At 45.9% G+C, this 22,401-nt stretch overlaps 1 protein-coding gene across 5 annotated transcripts in view; it reads left to right on the forward strand.

The window, feature by feature from the left end:
* The window catches only part of rerg (RAS-like, estrogen-regulated, growth inhibitor), a 135,617-nt gene that overhangs the window by 99,315 nt on the left and 13,901 nt on the right, over positions 1-22,401 (forward strand). For all 5 annotated transcript variants that reach the window (XM_086010117.1, XM_086010118.1, XM_086010116.1 and 2 more), the window contains exon 3: positions 11,467-11,523. In XM_086010117.1, the coding sequence (XP_085866243.1) occupies positions 11,467-11,523 (57 nt within the window). The remainder of the gene's footprint in view (positions 1-11,466; positions 11,524-22,401) is intronic.

Genomic DNA, 22,401 nt, shown 5'->3' on the forward strand with positions numbered 1-22,401 from the left:
TTTAGCTGGGGTAATTAAATTCCGCAATAGGCCGTACGTTTTCGCGCCCATCAAATTCAATAATACCGACGCCGCCTTCTCAGCAGCCACCTCATTTGCCCTGCAGTACACTTCAATTCTTTCCACATACGTGGTCCAGTCTTCTATTTCGTTATCGAAAGCAGTGATGCTGCCACTCTTCGGCATCTTGGGTGGTTTAAAATGGCGCCTCCCGTGCTTTTCCTTCTTCCCCAATGGATTAAAATGGCGCCTCCCGCGCTTTTCCTTCTTCCCCCTGCTGCCGATGCTGCTCCCAGCGTTCTAACAAGTAATGGCGGCGCCCCGCGGCTTTCTGCGCGTCTCTTTTCCTTCCCCTTTTAATTTTTTTTTCCAACGCTGCCCGACTCTTGAGCACCGACCGCGCCCTGTGCGCTCCACCCTCTCTCTCTTTTTTCTTCCCAACGACGCTGCTCGGCCCCCTTGCAGAGCCGCTCGATCGAGCTCTAGCCCGCCGCAGTCCGGGAAGGGTCAGCGCACTACCTGCTACCAGTCCGATTTGCTGGGACACCTTGACTGGAGAACCAGGCCCAGCTCTCCACAGCTTCCCCTGCGATTCTCTGAACTCTGATGGATCAGTGGGCGGTAGCCCAGGGTCGACGCCCGTTGCTCTGGCTTCGACCTCCAAGAAGCTTCTTTTCAGGGATGGATCCCCGTGAGGCGATGCAGTACTGCAGGTGAGTTTGAACCTGCTCGTCGCCACTGTAGTGTCCGCGTATCAATAACACACGGACTGCAGGAGAACGGTAATAACAGGTGTTTACTGAACAGAGGGTATGCTGGAACTGAAAGTACAGAAGCCTGCTACGGCTTTATATACAGGTGTGGTCACTGCCGGTACTACAGTATAAAAGCAGTTCTCTCTTAAAGGTACATACACAACAGTTAATGCTTTCATTGAAACAGCAGAGAGGTACATTTTATATGAATATGTTGACATTCATTGCTAATCTTACACAGCGTGATTTCAGCTGAAGAGTTAAGAAAGGAAACCTGGTTTTCTGTGTTTATGGCATGCTAGCAGCTCTCCTGTGGCATTGCTCACGGCGAGTCGGAGAGCACATTATATTCTATAACAATAGAGGTGTTAACGGCGTGTAATAGACGGTGTATTGTCAGAGAGACACTGGTTCAATTTCAGCTAATCAACAAGGCCCGGTGGGGATGGTGTTCGATGAAGTAGATGTAAAACTTAAGAACGAATTGTGTGCTTATACCCAAGACTTTTAGGTATTGTAGATAAATGAAATTCCACAAATGTGAATTTTCAACAATCATTTCACAAAAACAAATATTACTGCTAATTATGAATTTTGGTTTATTACTCCTGGGAGACAGTTCAAATCTAAATTATGCATTTTACCATGAAATTTATTCAGTAACCTGGAAATCCTTACTTTCTTCATAGATTTTCTTAGAACCTTAGTAGCTTAGAGGACAGAAGGAGGCCACTATGCCTATTATGTCTGTGCTGGCTCTTTGCTAGTGCAATCCAACATTAATCCCACTGCCCTGCTCTTTCCTGATAGCCTTGTACCTCCCTCTGCTTTAAATACTTATCAAATTTCCCCATAAAAGATGCAATTGTCTCTGCCTCAACAATGCTCTGTCGCAAAGCATTCCATGCTCCAGCGACCCTCTGGTAAAGGAAATTTCTCGTAACCTGTGACCTCAGTTACTAGCCACAATTTTAAATTGATGACCCCTCAGCACTGACTCCCAACCAGAATAATTTTATAAACCCGATTAAATCTTCTCTTAGCTTCCCCTACTCCAGTGGATATAGTCACACCATCTTGCATCTCTCTTCATAACTATAGTTTACAATCCCAAGCATCATCTTGGTGAATCTACATTGTACACTCTCTATGGTTTAATATCCTTTCTCTAATGGGGTATCCCAAACTGCACATTTAGTACTCTGGTCTACCTGTGGTCTAGCCAATGTTAAATATAAATTCATCATTACTTCTTTACTTTTTATGCCCCCATTCATATAACCATAAAATTCTGTTGTCCTTTTTGATGGTTTCACCGACCTCTATTTGCACTTTTGAGGAATTATGTTCTCTTGGTGCACTGGTTGAAGGAATTAGCCCTTGGGGAATGTTTAAGAAAAATTATATATGGGTCTATAGATCCGTGCTTGACAGTGGTCAATGGAAGTCACATGGGCCTACCAGTCCTCTCAATGAAGTAAGACCAATGAACAAAGTTCAAACAACAAGTGAAGAATTGGACAACTGCGAAACCTTTGGCTGCAGTTATTAAAACCTTCTCAATGATCCTGTTTTGTGCAAAGTCAATAATAACAGCTTCTTTACTGATTGGATAAATCTAATTGTTGAATTAGAAAGAATGAAACTCGAGACTGTTTACACATGGTCATTTTTTTCATGGAACTTCCTTACATCTGGCTTATACTAGAATCCACAAGATTTATCAACAAATGTCTACTCCAAGCAACATTTGCACAGTAGTTTGCTGGTTTCCGTGACTTGTTGACACCAAGTAAATACATGCAATAACTTATGTCAAAAAAATTTCTAACCATTTCTAAATTTATCACTAAATTCCAACCTTGTTGATAATACTATGGTTAAACCACTCTAGGCAATCACATCAGCTAATCTTGTGAGCCAGTTGTTAAAACACCAAAACTGGTCGACAGATGCCATCTTGTAAAGAAAGTCAATGATAAAGAAATTTTAAACTCGAAGCTTTGCTTGAAACTTGTGTCTTCTAACTGTTGTATCCTCAGACTGCATTTGGAACACTGTGTTCAGTCTGGTGTCTGTGCAGCGGCGCATCAAAGGTTAATTACTGAACCTAATGAGCTGGGATATGATGATAGATTGTTTATCCTGGGACTTTGCTATCATGAGAAGAAGAGGATGGAGAAATTAGGCCCAGGAAAGTTCTTCTGTCAGGCACAGGATTCAAGGAGTAGGCAATACTGTTTTAAGTTAAGGATGTGAAAAGAAAATAAGAAACTTAGGCAACATATTTTAGTAAGAAGGGGATAGAATTGTGGACTGGTTTACTGGCAGAGGTGATGGAACAAAAAGCCATGGCAGAGTTTTAAACAAAACCTAATGCTTTCCACCCAGGGTATTAAAAAAAATAGATGAGGAAATTGCAGATGCATTAGTCAGAACTTTTCAAAGCTCTCTAAATTCAGGAATTGTGCCTTTGGATTGGAAAATCGCAAATGTCACTCCGTTACTTAAGAAGGAAGGGAGAGAGAAATCGGGTAACTACAGAACTGTCAGTTTAACATCAATTGTAGGGAAGATACTGGAATCTATTATTCGAGACAGAGGGGGGAATGTTAACCCCCAAAGACAGGTGGGTTTGGGTCAGGTGGGATGTTAAAATGTTAAAAATCTGAATCCCGACCTTAACCTGCCCACTTCCGGTTTTAACAGAGGCGGGATGGTGGGTTGGGGGAGGGGGGCAACCAACCAGCTCGCAGGAGGCAGGTTGGCAATTTAAATATTATAATGAGACTGTGTTTACATAGGATTACATAGGATATACAACACAGAAACAGGCCATTCAGCCCAACCTGTCCATGCCGGCGTTTATGCTCCACTCGGGCCTCCTCTAATCTTTCATCATTTAACTCTATCAGCATAACCCTCTATTCCCTTCTCCCTCGTATGCTTATCTAGCCTCCCCTTAAATGCATCGATACTATTTGCCTCAACTACTCTCTAGGTAATGAAGTTTCTTCTGAATTCCCTATTTGATTTCTTGGTGACTATCTTATATTGATGGCCTCTAGTTATGCTCTTCCCCACAAGTGGAAACACTCTCTCTGTATCCACTCTATCAAAACCTTTCATAATTTTAAAGACCTCAATTAGGTCACCCCTCAGCCTTCTCTTTTCAAGAAAAATGAGACCCAGCCTGTTCATCCTTTCCTGATATGTATACCCTCGCATTTCTGGTATCATCCTTGTAACCCTTCTCTGCACCCTTTCCAGTGCCTCTATATCCTTTTTCTAATATGGCGACAAGAATTATGCGAAGTACTCAAAAGTGTGGTCTAACCAAGGTTCGATACAAGTTTAGCATAACTTCACTACTTTTCAATTCTATCCCTCTAGAAATAAATCCTAGTGCCTGGTTTGCTTTTTTTATGGCCTTGTTAACCTGTGTCGCTACTTTTAGTGATTTGTGTATTTATACTCCTCACAATCACAGAATCACAGAAACCCCACAGTGCAGATAGAGGCCACTTTGGCCCATCGAGCCTGCACCGACACATATCCCACCCGATCCCCGTAACCCCTACACCAACACATTTCCCACCCTATCCCTGTAACCCCACGTATTTAATCCCCTAACACTAAGGGTCAGTTTATCATAGCCAAACAACCTACCCTGCACATCTTTGGACTGTGGGAGGAAACCGGAGCACCCGGAGAAAACCCACGCAAACACGGGGAGAATGTGCAAACTCCACACAGACAGTCGCCTGAGGCCGGATTCGAACCCGGGTCTCTGGCGCTGTGAGGCAACAGTGCTAACCACTGTGCCACCGTGCTGCCCTAGATCCTTTTGTTCCTCTACCCCACCTAGACTCGCACCCTCCAAGTGATAAGTGACCTCCCTATTCTTCCTACCAAAATGTAATACCTCACACTTATCTGTGTTGAATTTCATTTGCCAATTATATGCCCATTCTGCAAGTTTATTAATGTCCTCTTGTAATTTGTTGCAGTCCTCCTCAGTATTGACTATCCCCCCCCCTCCAATTTGGTGTCATCCGCAAATTTAGAAATTGTGTTTTTGATTCCAAAGTCTAAATCGTTAATATAAATTGTGAACAACAGTGATCCCAGCAGTGGAACACCACTACCCGCTTTCTGCCACTGTGAATAGCTACCCTTTACCCCTACTCTCTGCTTTCTGTCTTGAAGCCAGCCAGCAATCCATTCTGCTACTTGTCCCCTGACTCTGCGTTCTCTGACCTTATTCATTAGTCTATTATGTGGTACCTTATCGAATGCCTTTTGAAAATCTAGAAAACCCTTGTTTATTCTCTCTGTTACCTCTTCAGAAAATTCAATGAGGTTGGTCAAGCAAGACTTTCCCTTTTGAAATCCACGCTGACTATTCATTATTATATTTTTGGCTTCTAGATGTTCTTCTATTTTCTCCTTTAGTAGGGATTCCATTATTTTTCCTACCACCGATGTTAAGCTGACTGGCCTATAGTTCCCTGAACATGTTCCATCTCCCTTCTTAAATATAGGTATTACGTTAGCTATCTGCCAGTCTTCTGGCACTACAACTTTTTCTAATGAATTATTAAATATGTGTAGTAATGCCTTTGCTATCTCTTCCCTAGATTCTTTTAAAATGCGCAGATGTAATCCATCCGGACCAGGGGCTTTTTCCTCTGAGTTTGATTAGTTTATTTAATATATTTCCATTTTTTATTTTAAATGCAGTTATTTCATTACTAATCTCATGATCCAATGTCATGTCCACCTGTTCTATCTCCCTGGTAAATACAGGAAACTCTTTGGTATCCGGCACCAACGGGACCGGGATGGTGCTGGTTGATTAAAAATTCCAGATGACGGAGAGGGTTATCTACCGAGGCTATTTTTAACAAACAAAAATAAAAAAATCAAGAAATGTGCAGTGTACAATACAGGAAACTTCGCGATATCCGGCACCGACGGGACCGAGCTGGTGCCGTTAGATCAAAACTTCCGGATAGACCAGCGCTAATGTTGAAGGATACGGAGGTTTTCATCTCCGTATCTGACAACAAACACTGTTGCTTAGCAACAGCTTGTAAACACTCGGCCCGTACCTTGGAAGTGTCTCTGAAGCTGTTGCTAAGCTACAGAGACGCTTTCCACAGCCTGACTGTTTAAAAAAATGCTAGGGGAAGAAAAATGCTAGGGGAGGAAAAAAAACCTAACAAAACGGTTGCTGATTTCTGCCGTTAGATCGAGGTTTCCGGGCATACAACCTCCGGATAAACCAAAGTTTCCTGTAATTGGGTTCTACCGGCAGCGCAGGAGAGTCAGACTCCTGTTATTGAGGTATTCGGACTTCTGACAGCACCAAGAAGCCGAGTAGTGGCAGTTTGGAGAACTACCCCCACTGACTAACTCGGCCACCGCGGGAGACTCGGACTCTGCAACATTTCCAGTTATTGAGGTGTTGTTTTTGGAGTATGAATTTTGCCGGTTAATAGAGAATTCCGGATATTTAGGTGCTGTTTAAACAAGAGTTTCCTGCACTGAGACAAATTAATTATTTCATATTTCGGCCATCTCTCTATCACTGCCTGTGGTATTATCCTGTCCATCCCTTAGTGGCCCTATTCCCATCGTGACCTTCCTTTTTTTATTGATGTGCCTGCAAAATATTTTACTATTTTGTTTTATGTTTCTTGATAATTTAATTTCATAGTTCCTCTTGGCCTTCCTAATTGTTTTTTTGACTTTCCTAATCTCTTCATATTTTCCATTATGCTCTCCCCTGCTGTCCATGTACTTAATGTATGCCTCGTTCCTTACCCTCAGTTTTTCCCTTATGGCTTTATTCATCCATGGTGTCTCATTAGCGTTTAGCTTGTTCTTGTTTTTTAGCAGAATATATTTTTCCTGGACTCTATTGAACACCGCTTTAAATGTTTCCCATTGCTGTTCTATGTCATTGTTTGCCAATATTGTTGACCATTTTATTTTCCCAAGTTCTATTCTCAGCCCCTCAAAATTAGCTTTTCTCCAATCTGTTACCCTGGTCTTTGTCATACTTATGTCCTTCTCAATTATTATTTTAAAGCATATTATATTATGGTCACTATTGCCTAGATGTTCCCCTACTTTAACTTCTCTTATCTGCTCTGGTTCATTCACCATTACTAGATCCAATAGCGAATCCTCCCTTGTTAGAATTTTCACATATTGGGTTATAAAGGAGTCCTGTACACATTGTAGGAACTCCATTCCCTTATCCCCTTTACCTCTTCTGTCCAATCAGTATTGGGGTAGTTGAAATCCCCCATGATGATTATTGTATTTTTTTACTAATTTCCCTAATTTGTTTGCATATTTCTTCCTCCACCTCCCTTCCACGATCAGGTGGTCTGCAGACTATGCCTATTATTGTGATTGATCCTTTATTATCTTTTATCTCTATCCACATGGATTCTATTTCTGTTTTGCTGATAGCTGCACCACTTTTTTCTACTGCCATTATGTTATCCTTAATAAGTACATAGGTGTGACTCATATTTATCCTCCATTTTAAATTTAACTCTTGTCGGCTGGGTTTCCCGGGCCTCAGGAAACCCGGCAGCTAAAGGGTGGTGAGGACTACTGGATCCAGGAGGTAAGTGCCTTCCCACTTACCTGCTGGATCCAGCTTACCTGCTTCACCCACCTCTTCCCCCCCCCCCACCCCGCCTCTCCAGATTGGACACCCCTCCGGCCCCTCCGATCTCCTCCACGAGGCTTCCTATCTCCCCCCTGCTCTGGTCTCCAGTCTTCCTTGTGGCCTCCGGACTCCAATCAACCCCTGCTCTGTCCTCCCCGATGTGGCCTCCGGACTCCGATCTTCTCCGCCTCCCCCGCCCCGGCTTCACTGATGCCTCCCACCTCTCCACTCCCCGGCTGTGGCCTGGTGCCGAAGGCTTCTCAATCTGGCTGGCTGCGGCCAGGAAACGGAGACAAAAAATGCTAATCAGGTCCTGCCGTTAAAATCAGCAGGACATGAGGGAGACCCACTCTTCTGGGTTTCCCAACATCAGTCCAACACCCTGCAACCCCCCCCCCCACCCCCAGCTCCCTCCCTGCCTCCGAGTTAATATGCAGCTCAGAGTGACTGAGAACATGGACAAGTATGGGCTGAACAAAGAGAGTCAACATGGATTTGTGAAGGGTAGTTAATATCTGACTAACCTAGTTGAATTTTTTGAGGAGTTCACTAGCATGGTATACAGTGGAGTGTCTATAGATATTGTCTATATGGACTTCTAGAAGGCATTTGATAAGGTTCCGCACAAGAGATTACTAGCAAAAACGAGAGCACGCTGACTTGGAGTTAAACTTGTGGTAATTGGTGGATTGGCGGTATGCGACAGGTGGTGTTCCTCGGATCTGTATATATAACAGCTTGGATGAAGGAATACTACTACTACTAAATTCCCATTCGTCAGCTTAGCAACGATGATGGGGCTGAATGAATGCATTCCCCTCTTATCAGTTCTGAACTGCTTCAATGAAATCTATCCCTTCCTGTGACAAGTCACTCTTCCCATTGTCTATCCAGTGCTTTCTTGGTCTTCCTTGGCTTCTTGTTCCATGTACCGCTGTGTGCAGGGCCATGAAAGGTATTCTACCTGTTTCCATTCTTGAAATGCACCCAAATCATTGTAGCCATCTTTCCTGGATCTTCTGTAAAAACGTTGTTTCTGGTGCAGGCCATCTTATATAATTCTTGATCCTTTGCATCCTGGATACCCCCATTATTCCTTCTGATCAACTCAGCGCTGCAGTTAGTATCTCTGCTGCTCTGAAACCAAGTGAATTATTGAGGATGAAGCAATGGAGAGTTGTATATCTAAGTTTGCAGATGACACTAAGTGAGATACATGGTAAGTTGTGTGGATGGGAGCAGGAAGTTACAAAGGGACAGAGACAGACTAAGTGAGTGGGCAAGACTATGACAGATGGAGCTCAATGTGGGATAGTTTGAGATTATTCACTTTTGGATCTGAAAAAGACAAATAGGAATATTTTCTTCATGATGAGAGATTTGGAGCTTTGGAGCAGCAAAGGTTTTTAGGTGTTCATGTGCACAAACCACTAAAAGCTAGTGCACAGGTACAAAAAGTAATTAAAAAAGCTGATGGAATGTTGGCCTTTATCTCAAGGGGTTGGAATTCAAAAGTGAAAAAGTGATGCTTCAGTTGTACAGAGCCTTGGCCAGATCCTTTCTGGAGAACTGTGTTCAGTTATGGACACTGAACCTCAAGAAAGCTATACTGGCCTTAGAAAGGGTACAGCGCAGATTCACCAGAATGATACCAAGGTTAAAGGGTTAAATTATGAGGACACGTCGCATATACTTGGCTTGCATTCAGTCGAGTTTAGAAGTTTGAATTGTGATCTAATTGAGTTGTTTAAAATAATAAAGGGATTCAATAGGATAGAAACAGAGAATGTATTTCTTCTGATGGGGGAGGGGAACCCAGAACAGGAAGGAATAATCTTAACAACGCCATTTAAATCAGGAAGCACTTTTTCACACAAAGATTAGTGAAAATTTGGAACTTGCTCCCCCAAAAGGCTGTGGATGCTGGGTCAATTCAAATTTTCAAGATGGCAATCGATAGATTTTTGTTAGATAAGCGTATCAAGGGAGATGGAGCAAAGGCAGGTCAATGGAGTTGTGGTACAGATCAGCCATGAACTAACTGAGTGGTAGAACAGGCTCGAGAGGCCAAATGTCCTACTCCTGTTCCTGTGTAAAACACTTGGTGAATTCCCATTAGTAAATGGGATTCGGAGACATTGGCCTCGATCTTAACTGACCCGTGGAGTCGGGATTGGAGGCGTGCGGGGGGTTAAAGTCCCGAATTCGGGGGTCCCGACACCATCCCACCCCAAACCCGCCTCCATGTAAATTTCAAAGGAGGCAGGTACCCGCACCGCACTGGGACCCGCCTACCCGAGGCGGGAAGGGATTAGTGACAATTAACTGCCTGTTAACAGGTAGTTAACAAGCAGTTTTTAGCCCAATCCCTATTTTAAAGCTTGAAGTGTGGGATTCCCGACAGCTCCAAACCACGCCAAGTTAGAGGAGTCGGGCCGTCGGGTTGAAGGACTTGGAGAGGTTGAGATGTCGGTGTTCAGGTGAGTGATGGGCGCATGAGTGCAAAGGTAAGTGTGTTTGGTGTGTCTAAAGTGTGTAAAGAAGTTTATATTACCTGTACTTACCGTTTTAGCCTTCCTTCCTCTAGGTTTCGGGAGTCCATCATCTAACTGGCACAGAAAGCGGAACGGCTGCGAACTGTCAAAAGTGACAGCCTGCAACTTTCTGTGCCGGAGAGATTTCTAACTGAGTCTGTGTAGAAGGACTCAGGTTAGAAGTAAGACTGTCAGTGTTTGACAGCTTCAAACAGCTGTGAAACGCTGATATTTCATCTGGGTGGGCTCAACAAGGTCAATCAAGTTAAAATTGCGTGGATTGGCCACATCTCGATGGAGGCGGGACTACAACCCCAAAAGTTGTAGTCCCGCCTCCTTCCCGACTTCTGAGTGAAAATCACCCCCATTGGATCTCGAATCCCAGGAAGGAAACTGTTGGAAGGGTTGGCAAGATGGACCAGTGGTCTCGTCCTGCTCAAAGAGTTACTGTGTTACTATCGTTACTATCAGAGCAATGAAGAACTGTTGTTGCAATACATTAGCTAATTAGCTGTTTCCTGTTCGTGAATGTGCTGCTGCTCATTTGTTTTGCATTTTGCCAAAAAATTGTTTATGTTTAACTGTGGTCAGGATGGTAGCATCTTACATTCTTTCAAAAACTCATAAGCCACAGAGTTTTCAAGGAATGCTATTCAGAAAATAAACCGCTGAACTCAGTGTTTGAACAAACATCCTACCGTAAGCTGCAGGTGAACAAGTGATGTACTAATGAGTATAGTATTAACAGAGCTATGCTGTGTCACAGGTGCTCCTTTTATAGAAACAGTGGACTGGGGGTGGAGAATGCCTGCATTTCCCTGTAAATAACCGGCCTGCTAATAAAATAGCGCAAGAATGACATGTTTTAAAGCTGCATATCCTTACAATTATTTTTAGTGAGTCGTGAATGAAAGAGATCAACAGACACTCTCCCATAATTCTTTTAAAAGATGAATATAATTCCCGGTATTCTTTATTTGACGTTGTGTGCATTGTTATTCTGTCACCAAGAATCTGCAAATTTAAATAAGATGGTGTTTCTCACTACGCCGCTGAGGCTGGTAATTTCATTCTGGGCGGTTTGAGATGACTGAAGTTGTGCGTTCCTGCCCCAATTCCATTTCCCAGCCTGTTCAGGGACGGCGACAGATTTAACAGGTTAAGGGCCAGATCTGCCACTCAAGCTGATTTAGAGGGAGGTAGGCTAGGTTAGTGGTGCATTTGAGAAGCAATTTACCCTAAATAATGAAGAAGCCTTCAAAGAAAGTGTAATCAATACATGGAATGAACTTTCATGTAGGATAGTGGAGCAAAAAGCCCTGCAATCATTTAAAAGGCAATTGGATGCTGTATTGCGGGGACTGTAGGTCACATGGTCCTTTTCATCCATATTTATCTTGTGATTGAGTTGAAGGTTGCACTGTTTCCTATTTGTAGCACAATTGGCGTTTAATAGGCATTAATTCATTTTTTTTAATCTTTACAGCTATTGTAGTCAGGTTTCTGACCAAGAGGTTCATCTGGGAATATGACCCCACACTGGGTAAGTGACTCTCAATTACTCCTGTATTAATATTAATGTTCTGTTCATACCAACAGATAATCACTTGGTTAAGCTGATTCAAGCGACTGTAGGGAAAAGATATACTGAAAGTGTTCAATTAGTAAATGTGCTGCTGTTTCATACAGGACAGAATGACCCTGATATTTGCGTGGGCTGGTGGGAGTCAGGCAAGCTGGAAATGCGGGTAACCCGGCGGTCCTGCTGAACTTAATGACGAGACCTCATTTGAATTTTTTTTCTCCGTTTCCCGGCCGGCAGCCAGCCAGATTGAGAGGCTGGCTGACTGTTGGGTGGGAAGGCCTCGCTGGAAAGCCGGAGACCGGGAACAGAGAGGAGGGAGGGAAAGATTGTGGGTCCGGGGGAAATCGGAGCGCTGTCGGGGGTGGGGGACGGGGGAGATCGGCGCGCCAGTTGGAGGTGGGGCGTGGAGATTGGATCGCGGGTCGGGCGGGGGGGTGAAATCGGAATGCCAGTTGGGGGGTGAGGGGTGGAGATCAGATCGCGGGTCGGGGGTGGGGGAGATTGGAGCGTGGGTTGTGGAGGAGACCAGAGCATGGGTTGGTGGGGAGCTCGGAGTGAGGTTGGGGGGTGGAGTTTGGAGCACGGGTCATCGGGAAGACCAGAGCATGGGTTGGTGGGGAGATGGAAGTGTGGGTCAGACGGGAAATAGAGGCACGTGTCAGGCGGGAGACCGGAGCGTGGGTTGGTGAGGTGTTCGAAACCCGGGTCGGGCGGGAGACCGGAGCGTGGGTTGGTGAGGCGTTCGAAACGCGGGTCGGGCGGGAGACCGGAGCGTGGGTTGGTGAGGCGTTCGAAACGCGGATCAGGAGGGAGACCGGAGCGTGGGTTGGTGAGGCGTTTGGAATGCGGGTCGGGCAGGAGACTGGAGCGTGGGTTGGTGAGGTGTTCGAAACGTGGATCAGGCGGGAGACCGGAGCGTGGGTTGGTGAGGTGTTCGAAACGTGGATCAGGCGGGAGACCGGAGCGTGGGTTGGTGAGGTGTTCGAAACGTGGATCAGGCGGGAGACCGGAGCGTGGGTTGGTGAGGTGTTCGAAACGTGGATCAGGCGGGAGACCGGAGCGTGGGTTGGTGAGGTGTTTGGAACGCGGGTCGGGCGGGAGACCGGAGCGTGGGTTGGTGAGGTGTTCGAAACGCGGGTCGGGCAGGAGACCGGAGCGTGGGTTGGTGAGGCGTTTGGAATGCGGGTCGGGCAGGAGACCGGAGCGTGGGTTGGTGAGGCGTTTGGAATGCGGGTCGGGCGGGAGACCGGAGCGTGGGTTGGTGAGGTGTTTGGAACGCGGGTCAGGCGGGAGACCGGAGCGTGGGTTGGTGAGGTGTTCGAAACGCGGGTCGGGCAGGAGACCGCAGCGTGGGTTGGTGAGGCGTTTGGAATGCGGGTCGGGCGGGAGACCGGAGCGTGGGTTGGTGAGGCGTTTGGAATGCGGGTCGGGCGGGAGACCGGAGCGTGGGTTGGTGAGGCATAGAAACATAGAAGATAGGAGCAGGAGTAGGCCATTCGGCCCTTCGAGCCTGCTCCGCCATTCAATGAGATCATGGCTGATCATCCAAATTCAGTACCCTGTCCCTGCCTTCTCCCCATATCCCTTGATCCATTTTGCCTTAAGAAATATATCCAATGCTTTCTTGAATATATTTAATGAACTGACCTCCACCGCCCTCTGTGGCAGAGAATTCCACAGGTTCACCACTCTCTGGGTGAAGAAATTCCTCCTCATTTCAGTCCTAAATGGCTTACCCCTTATCCTTAGACTATGACCCCTGGTTCTGGACTCCCCGGCCATCAGAAACATCCTTCCTGCATCTAGTCTGTCCAGTCCTGACAGAATTTTATAGGTTTCAATGAGATCCCCTCTCAATCTTCTAAACTCCAGTGACTATAAGCCCAATCGACCCAATCTCTCCTCATACGTCATTCCTGCCATCCCAGGTATCAGCCTGGTGAATCTTCACTGCACTCCTTCCATGGCAAGAACGTCCTTCCTCAGGTAAGGCGACCAAAACTGCACACAATATTCAAGGTGCGGTCTCACCAAGGCCCTGTATAACTGCAGCAAGACATCCTTGTTCCTGTACTTGAACCCTCTTTCTACGAAGGCCAACATACCATTTGCCTTCTTAACCGCCTGCTGCACCTGCATGCTTACCTACAGTGACTGGTGCACAAGAACACCCAGGTCTCTTTGCACTTTCCCTTCTCCCAATCTATTGCCATTCAAATAATAATCTGCCTTCCTGTTTTTGCCACCAAAGTGGATAACCTCACATTTATCCACATTATAGTGTATTTGCCATGTTTCTGCCCAATCACCCAACCTGTCCAAATCGTACTGGAGTTTCACGACATCCTCCTCACAGCATACCCTCCCACCCAGCTTTGTGTCGTCTGCAAATTTGGAGATATTACATCCAATTCCCTCGTCCAGATCATTAATATATATTGTGAACAGCTGGGGTCCTAGGACCGATCCTTGCGGTACCCCACTAGTCACTGCCTGCCACTCGGAAAATGACCCGTTTATTCTAACTCTTTGCTTTCTGTCCGCCAACCAGTTCTCTATCCAAATCAATACCTTGCCCCCAATCCCATGTGCCTTAATTTTGCACGCTAATCTCTTATGTGGGACCTTATCGAAAGCCTTCTGAAAGTCCAAATATACCACATCCACTGGTTCTCCCTTATCTATTTCACCAGTTACATCCTCAAAAAATTCCAGTAGATTAGTCAAGCATGATTTACCTTTTGTAAATCCATGTTGACTTTGTCCGATCCTGTCACTGCTTTCCAAGTGCTCTGCTATTACATCTTTTATAATAGACTCTAGCATTTTCCCCACTACCGATGTCAGGCTTACCGGTCTATAATTCCCCGCATTTTCTCTACCACCTTTTTTGAATAGTGGGGTAACATTAGCTACCCTCCAATCCATGGGTACTGTTCCAGAGTCTATCGAGTTCTGGAAGATGACCAGCAATGCATCTATTATTTCTAGGGCCACTTCCTTAAGTACCCTGGGATGTAGATTATCGGGCCCTGGGGATTTATCAGCCTTGAGTCCCATCAATTTTCCTAACACCATTTCCCTACAAATACTGATTTCTTTCAGTTCCACCCTTTCATCAGACCCTATGTTCCCCGGCATCTCTGGGAAGTTATTTGTGTCCACCTTTCTAAGACAGAACCAAAATATGTATTTAATTGGCCAGCCATTTCTTTGTTCCCCATTATAAATTCCCCTGATTCTGACTGCAAGGGAGCTACGCTTGACTTCACCAATCTTTTTCTCTTCACATATCTATAAAAGCTTTCACAGTCAGTTTTTATGTTCCCTGAAAGCTTACTCTCATATTCTATTTTCCCTTTCTTAATTAATCCCTTTGTCCTCCTTTGTTGAATCCTAAACTGCTCCCAATCCTCAGGATTATTGCTTTTTCTGGCCAATTTATATGTTCTCTCCTTGGATCTTATGCTATCCCTAATTTCCCTTGTTAGCCACGGTTGAGTCACCTTTTTTGTTTTATTTTTATGCCAAACTGGGATGAACAAATTCTGTAGCTTATCCATTCGGTCTTTGAATGTTTGCCATTGCCTATCCACCGTCAACCCTTTGAGTGACATTCCCCAATCAATCCTACCCAACTCGCTCCTCAGACCATCGTAGTTTCCTTTATTTAAATTGAGGACCCTAGTCTCTGAGTCAACTACTTCATTCTCCATCTTAATGAAGAATTCGATCATATTATAATCGCTCCGACCCAAGGGGCCTCATACAACAAGATTGCTAATTAATCCTTTCTCATTACATAATACCCAGTCTAAGATGGCCTGATCTCTGGTTGGTTCCTCGACATATTGGTCCAGGAAACCATCCCGTAAACACTCCAGGAATTCCTCCTCCACAGTATTGTTACTAATTTGGTTGGCCCAATCTATATGCAGATTAAAGTCACCCATGATGACTGCTGTGCCCTTATTGCACACTTCTTTAATTTCCCTTTTAATGCCATCCCCAACCTCCGCCTTACTGTTTGGAGGTCTATATACCACTCCCACTAACGATTTTTTCCCCTTAGTATTCCTCAATTCTACCCATACAGATTCCACATCATCAGAGCTAATATCCTTCATTTCAATTACAATTGTGTTAATCCCTTCTTTAACCAGTAATGCTACCCCACCTCCTTTTTCTTTTTGCCTATCTTTCCTGAATATCGAATACCCCTGAATGTTGAGTTCCCAGTCTTGGCCATCCTTGAGCCACGTTTCCGTAATCCCAACCAAATCATATTCGTTTACCTCTATTTGCGCAGCCAATTCATCCACCTTATTACAAATGCTCCTCGCATTAAGACACAAAGCCTTCAAGCTTGTTTTTTTAATGCTCTTAGACCTATTAGAATTATTATTTACTGTGGCCACGTTTGATTTAAACCATTGATTTCTCTGACTGCCACTTTTGTTTTTCTCCTTCCTATCTTTTGCTTTTATCCTTGTTTCCCTTTCCTCTGTCTCCCTGCTCAGGTTCCCAACCCCCTGCCATTTTAGTTTAAACCCTCCCCCACAGCACTAGTAAACACTCCCCCTAGGACATCGGTTCCAGCCCTGCCCAGGTGCAAACCGTCCGGTTTGAACTGGTCACACCTCCCCCAGAACCGGTTCCAATGTCCCAGGAACTTGAATCTCTCCCCCTGGCACCATTCCTCTAGCCACGTATTCACCTGAAGTATCCTTCTGTTTCTACTCTGACTAGCACGTGGCACTGGTAGCAATCCTGAGATTACTACCTTTGAGGTCCTGTTTTTTAATTTATCTCCTAACTCCCTATATTCCGCTTTTAGGACCTCATCCTGCTTTTTACCTATATCGTTGGTGCCTACATGCACCACGACAACTGGCTGTTCACTCTCCCCTTCCAAGATGTTCTGCAGCCGCTCGGAGACATCCTTGACCCTTGCACCAGGGAGGCAACATACCATCCTGGAGTCTCGTTTGCAGCCGCAGAAACGCCTATCTATTCCCCTTACAATTGAATCCCCCATTGCTATAGCTCTACCCCTCTTTTTCCTCCCATTCTGTGCAGCAGAGCCACCCCTGGTACCAGGAAGTTGGCTGCTGCTGCCTTCCTCTGATAAGCCACCCCCCCCAACAGTACTCAAAGTGGTGTATCTGTTGGAGAGGGGGATGACCACAGGGGACCCCTGCACTACCTGCCTGCGCCTAGTACTCTGCCTGTTGGTCACCAGTTCCCTTTTTTCTTGTCCAACATCTACCTGCGGTGTGTCCAACTCCGTAAACGTGCTATTCACGATGTTCTGAGCATCGTGAACGCTCCAGTATGCATCCAATCGCAGCTCCAGTGCCGCAATGCGGTCTGTCAGTAGCTGCAGCTGGATGCACTTCCTGCACATGTAGTTGTCAGGGACACAGGAAGTGTCCCTGAGTTCCCACATATCGCAGGAGGAGCATATCATGTGGCCGGGCTGTCCTGCTATGACTTACCCTTTAATTGAATTTAAATTAAATCAATCAATCCCACTAACTACACTACAGTTAACTGGTTTACCAACAGTCCCCGCTACACCAGAGAGACCTTAGAAACTATAAACCACAGAGTTAAAGTTTAAAAAAAGTGAAATACTCACCAACCAATCACTTACCTGCTTCCTGGTGACGTCACACTTTGATTACTTTTTACCTCTCTTCCCCTGCTGTTGAATTGGTAAGCCTCACTGCTCCTTTTATCCTCCGCTTTGCCTCACCGCTCACACACAGGTCCGATGCTCTGGTCGGGCCTCGCTGTTCCTTTTATCCTCCGCCTCGCCTCACCGCTCACACACAGGTCCGATGCTCTGGTCGGGCCTCGCTGCTCCTTTTATCCTCCGCCTCGCCTCACCGCTCGCACACAGGTCCGATGCGCTGGTCGGGCCTCGCTGCTCCTTTTATCCTCCGCCTCGCCTCACCGCTCGCACACAGGTCCGATGCTCTGGTCGGGCCTCGCTGCTCCTTTTATCCTCCACCTCGCCTCACTGCTCACACACAGGTCCGATACTCTGGTTGGGCCTTGCTGCTCCTTTTATCCTCCGCCTCGCCTCACCGCTCGCACACAGGTCCGATGCGCTGGTCGGGCCTCGCTGCTCCTTTTATCCTCTGCCTCGCCTCACCGCTCGCACACAGGTCCGATGCTCTGGTCGGGCCTCGCTGCTCCTTTTATCCTCCACCTCGCCTCACTGCTCACACACAGGTCCGATACTCTGGTTGGGCCTTGCTGCTCCTTTTATCCTCCGCCTCACCTCACCGCTCACACACAGGTCCGATGCTCTGGTCGGGCCTCGCTGCTCCTTTTATCCTTCGCCTCGCCTCACTGCTCACACACAGGTCCGAAAAGGCGTTTGGAACGAGGGTCAGGCGGGAGATACAAGCACGGGTCGTGGGGAAGACTGGAGTGCGGGTCGGGCGGGAGACCGGAGCGTGGGTTGGTGAGGCGTTTGGAACGCAGGTCGGGCGGGAGACCGGGGCGTGGGTTGGTGAGGCGTTTGGAACGCGTGTCAGGCGGGAGACCAGCGCGTGGGTTGGTGAGGCGTTTGGAACGCGGGTCAGGCGGGAGATACAAGCACGGGTCATGGGGGAGACTGGAGTGCGGGTCGGGCAGGAGACCGGAGCGTGGGTTGGTGAGGCGTTTGGAACGCGGGTCGGGCGGGAGATACAAGCACGGGTCGTGGGGGAGACTGGAGTGCGGGTCGGGGCTCCCGCTCCTCCCCTTCAAGCAGTGCTGGAAAGGCACATATCTACTGGATCCGGCCCTTCTCGCCTCCCTTCAGCTGCCGGGTTTCCCGAGCCCTGGGAACCCCGGCCCGCAGCCGTTAAATCTGAAAGGCTGTTAAAATGTGAGGCACGCAGCCTCATTAACATATTTAAATAATGGACTCACTTCTTGAAAGCAGGTTAGTTGCCCGCCCCCCCAGCTTGCCTCTATTCAAACTGGAAGTGGGCGCTTTGGAGGCAGGTAGGGGGTCAGGTTTCAGATTTTTGAAATTGTAACCTAACCCCCCACCGCCCCTCGTGGGGGGTTAAAATTACCCCCAATGTCACTGTTAGGTGAATCATGCTGGCAGCCTTGAGAGTATCTGACTTGATACATTCACCTTTCATCTTTGGAATCTAGATTCTTATTCTTATGACACTGATGGAATGGGGCCAAATCTCTCCCCTCGGGCTGTAAAGGTTCTGCACAAGATTGGTTTGGGCAGTGTTAACCTAGGATTAGGATTGCGAAGTGGGCACAAGACGGAACTCCCTATCCTTTGTCACTAATTGTCAGCAAAGTTTTTTTATTATAAGGGCTACAAGAGTCGTTGGTATATGAAGTTAAATGTCACACCAGCACAGTGGGAGGTGCTATCCGGAATTTGGGGTGTGAGCAGGTGATTTTGGCTTTCTGCTCATTATTTGAGATGCTTGATACATGCACACTAGACGCAAGAAAGAAAGGACATGCATTTATATAATACCTTATCAGTTCTCTCAAGTTGTTCCAAAGGGTTTGACATACAGTGAGTTACTTTAAAGTGCAGTTACTGTTGCTATGTAGATGTACGCAGCAGCCATTTTGCCCATCGCAAGATCCCATAAACAGCAATGAAATGAATGAACTGGTTTTGGTAAGGTTGATTGAAGTTGGCCAGGACAATGGGAGAATTTCTTGCTTTGCTTTGACAAATGCTATGGAGTATTCAACATCTATCTGAACTAGAAGAATGGGGCTGTGGCTGAAGGATGGCACCTCTGATATCACATCACTCCCTCGGTACTGCACTGAAGTGTCAGCCTAGAAGTGGAAAATTCTCTCCTGAACAGAGAAACTAGCACTGGCGCTATGCAGAAGGGTTTTGTTATTTAAGAGCAAAGTGGGTCATCATGTTTGGTGGCTTGCTGCATAATGCTCCCCTTTCGAACAGGGAATTTTCATTTCGCACAGTGACCTTTTGGAGTGAGATTGTTCCATTTAGTGCCAATTGCTCATATCTACTTGGAATTGGATTTGAGACTTTTCACATTCATTTCAATGGGTTCTCTTGTAGGCAGAAGAGGGAGGAGACTTTCAGTGCACCAAACCCCCTCTCCAGAAGTGAATGGACAATGTTTGATCCAGTATTGGTTTAAATGCAATGTATTTGCAGTGGAAGTATTGCTAGTGTCTGTGAATGGGGATCATTTTGGTGAATCGCATGATACTTGAAAGTGGTTTTATTTTTAAATGTTGGAAGATTGAGGCAGGAAGAGTTTCCTTTATTAAATCTGTTTACACTTTGGTTAGTCTTGCTGATACATCAATTACTTTTCTGGCAGGGTTATTGCCTTTTGAAACATTTGGATATGTGTTCTGTAGTGATGTAATTAAACTATGTAGGGATGAGAGGAGGTTGAATCTGGACTTAATTATAATAAATTATACACTTTAAAATGTGAAGAAAATGTAAATTCATTTAAAGGAGCTATCCTGATTAATTTTATAGGTCTGAATTTATGTTCTCCACACACACCGCTCTTGAAGTTATTATTTGCTGTTTAGTTAACCCTCAAATGAAAGAAAGACTTGCATTTCTATAGCACCTTTCATGACCTCAGGACATTCCAAAGCGTTTTACAGCCAATGAAGTATTTTTGAAGTGTAGTCACTGTTGTAATGTAGTAAGCGCGGCAGCCAATTTGCACACAGCAAAATCCCACAAACGGCAATGTGATAGTGCCCAGATAATCTGTTTTTTGGTTGAGAGATAAATATTGGCCAGGACACCGGGGAGAACTTTCCTGCTGTAGTCACCTCCACAGCTATCCAGGGTCACAAGCCAAGACCGATGCAGCAGGGAGTGTATTGTGCCTTCTTCTGTATCATGTACTGTCAGTGAAATGGAGTTAGACAACTGGTTGTGGGGAGATGTCTAGCTACAACAACAACTTGTATTTATATAGCGCCTTTAACGTAGTAAAACGTCCCAAGACGCTTCACAGGAGTGTTACAAATCAAAATTTGGCACCGAGCCTCATAAGGAGATATTAGGATTTAAGGAGCGTCTTAAAGGAGGAAAGAGAGATAGAGAGGCGGAGAGGTTTAGGGAGGGAATTTCAGAGCTTCGGGCCTTGGCAGCTGACAGTATGCACCTTAGATTTGGCCAGGTGGGGGAGCGGTGGCGGTGGAAGCAAGACTTCTGCCTTTTCTTTTGTGTTACCAAGAGTAAGGGATGTCAGTGTTGGGGAAAGGAACGCTTTCCATTTCCGGCACCAAGTGTCAGCATCAAGCCCCCCCAAGTCAGGAGTAGTACAATCCGATGTAGAGTTTCAGTCGCTCCCTCTCTGGGCCGGAGAGGTTGAGTGGCATTGCAGGGACATCATTAAAAGGGTCCTCATGTCGTTCAGCCCCAGCCCTAACTTTCTGTGACGAGCCTAAATCATTTTAACGGTGCAAATGCAGCAATTTCTCGAAACCCACGGGGAGGTTGAGAGCGAGGTCCGGTATTCCGAGGCCAACAGTGGAGTGGCAAAAATCGTCCAGCAATTTGTGGCGATTCGCAACTCATTGGGTATCTCTAACTCGCCACAAATTGCTGGGTTATTTACAGACTAATAACGGCCAGCGCTATTAAACTCACCGTTAATTTCCCTGCAAATTCTGGGCCGTTGCTGTTTCTGGGACCTTGAAAGGTGCTGCATAAATAAAAGTTCTTACTTTACATCATTTCACTTTCCTACCAGCTCCCCAGCAGTGCTGTGGAAAGGGATAGAATTAAAATGGGATTACCCATAAATGCCCTTTATAAGCGATCTCTCATTCATTTTACTTCATTATACCAGCCTAAAGTAATACATAGATGGCTGCAGATGAAAAGCTATCACCAGCACAATCTTGATGGGCCTCCCGTGCTGTTATTTCTATGATTCTGTAGTGCAAGGATAGATTTACATATTCATAGTCCCAGCACAGAGCTCTGTGCACTGGGCGCCAAGGTCAGTGACCCCTGTAGCATTTTCTATCAATTAAAATTAATGGACAAGGATCCCTGTGGAGTGTGCTGACCTCTCTGCCTCACTTTCTGATATGTGTCCCCAGCACCAAGCTCCATGCCAGGAGTGTGAATTTATTAAATCTACCCTTTAATCTACAAGAAAATGCATTCAGGACGTCATAAATTTATCTTTCCACCTCAGCATGTTTCAATATGAGAACGAAGGCAGCCTGAACACAGCATGGTTTTTCAGATGATTTCAGTGCTGTTCTGTGAGCCTGTTTGAACAACTAAGGACAAACGCGGGGCTCACCCAGTAATTAACAGAAGATGATGGTGGTTCCCACTAAAATTTTGACACTTTATTCGTGGACAGACAAATCCTAATTGTTGTACAATTATGTTTGGGGCCTACTCTCTGGAACTCCGTCCCTAAATTTCTCCCCCTCTCCACCACACTCTCCTTTTAAAAACATCCTCAAGTCACATCTCTTTGATCTGGCTTTTTGGTCTTTTAATGTCTTCTTTCAGGGTTCAGCGTCCATTTTCCATACACCTATCTTGTGAAGTGCCTTGGGTTTTTTTAATATTAAAGGCTCTATATAAATTGCTGATATTGGGCCGTATTTTCCGATCGGAGGCTTCTCGCGTGAGGAAGCCTCCAATCTGGAAAAAATCTAGCACTTACCCGAGGGTTCCTGAGGTACGGATAATTCTGATGCTGGGCCTCTCAAACTCATGTGCGCAGGGCCTACGTATCCCGGGGCGCAGGCGGCTCACAAGTGTCCCTGGGATCAGTGGGCCATGGGGAGCCAATCAAAGAAGGGAATCTCCCT

Source organism: Somniosus microcephalus, chromosome 17, assembly GCF_052327205.1.
Source record: "Somniosus microcephalus isolate GS21.2 chromosome 17, FLI_Smic_1.0, whole genome shotgun sequence".
In the NCBI taxonomy this organism is placed as follows: Eukaryota; Metazoa; Chordata; class Chondrichthyes; order Squaliformes; family Somniosidae; genus Somniosus; species Somniosus microcephalus.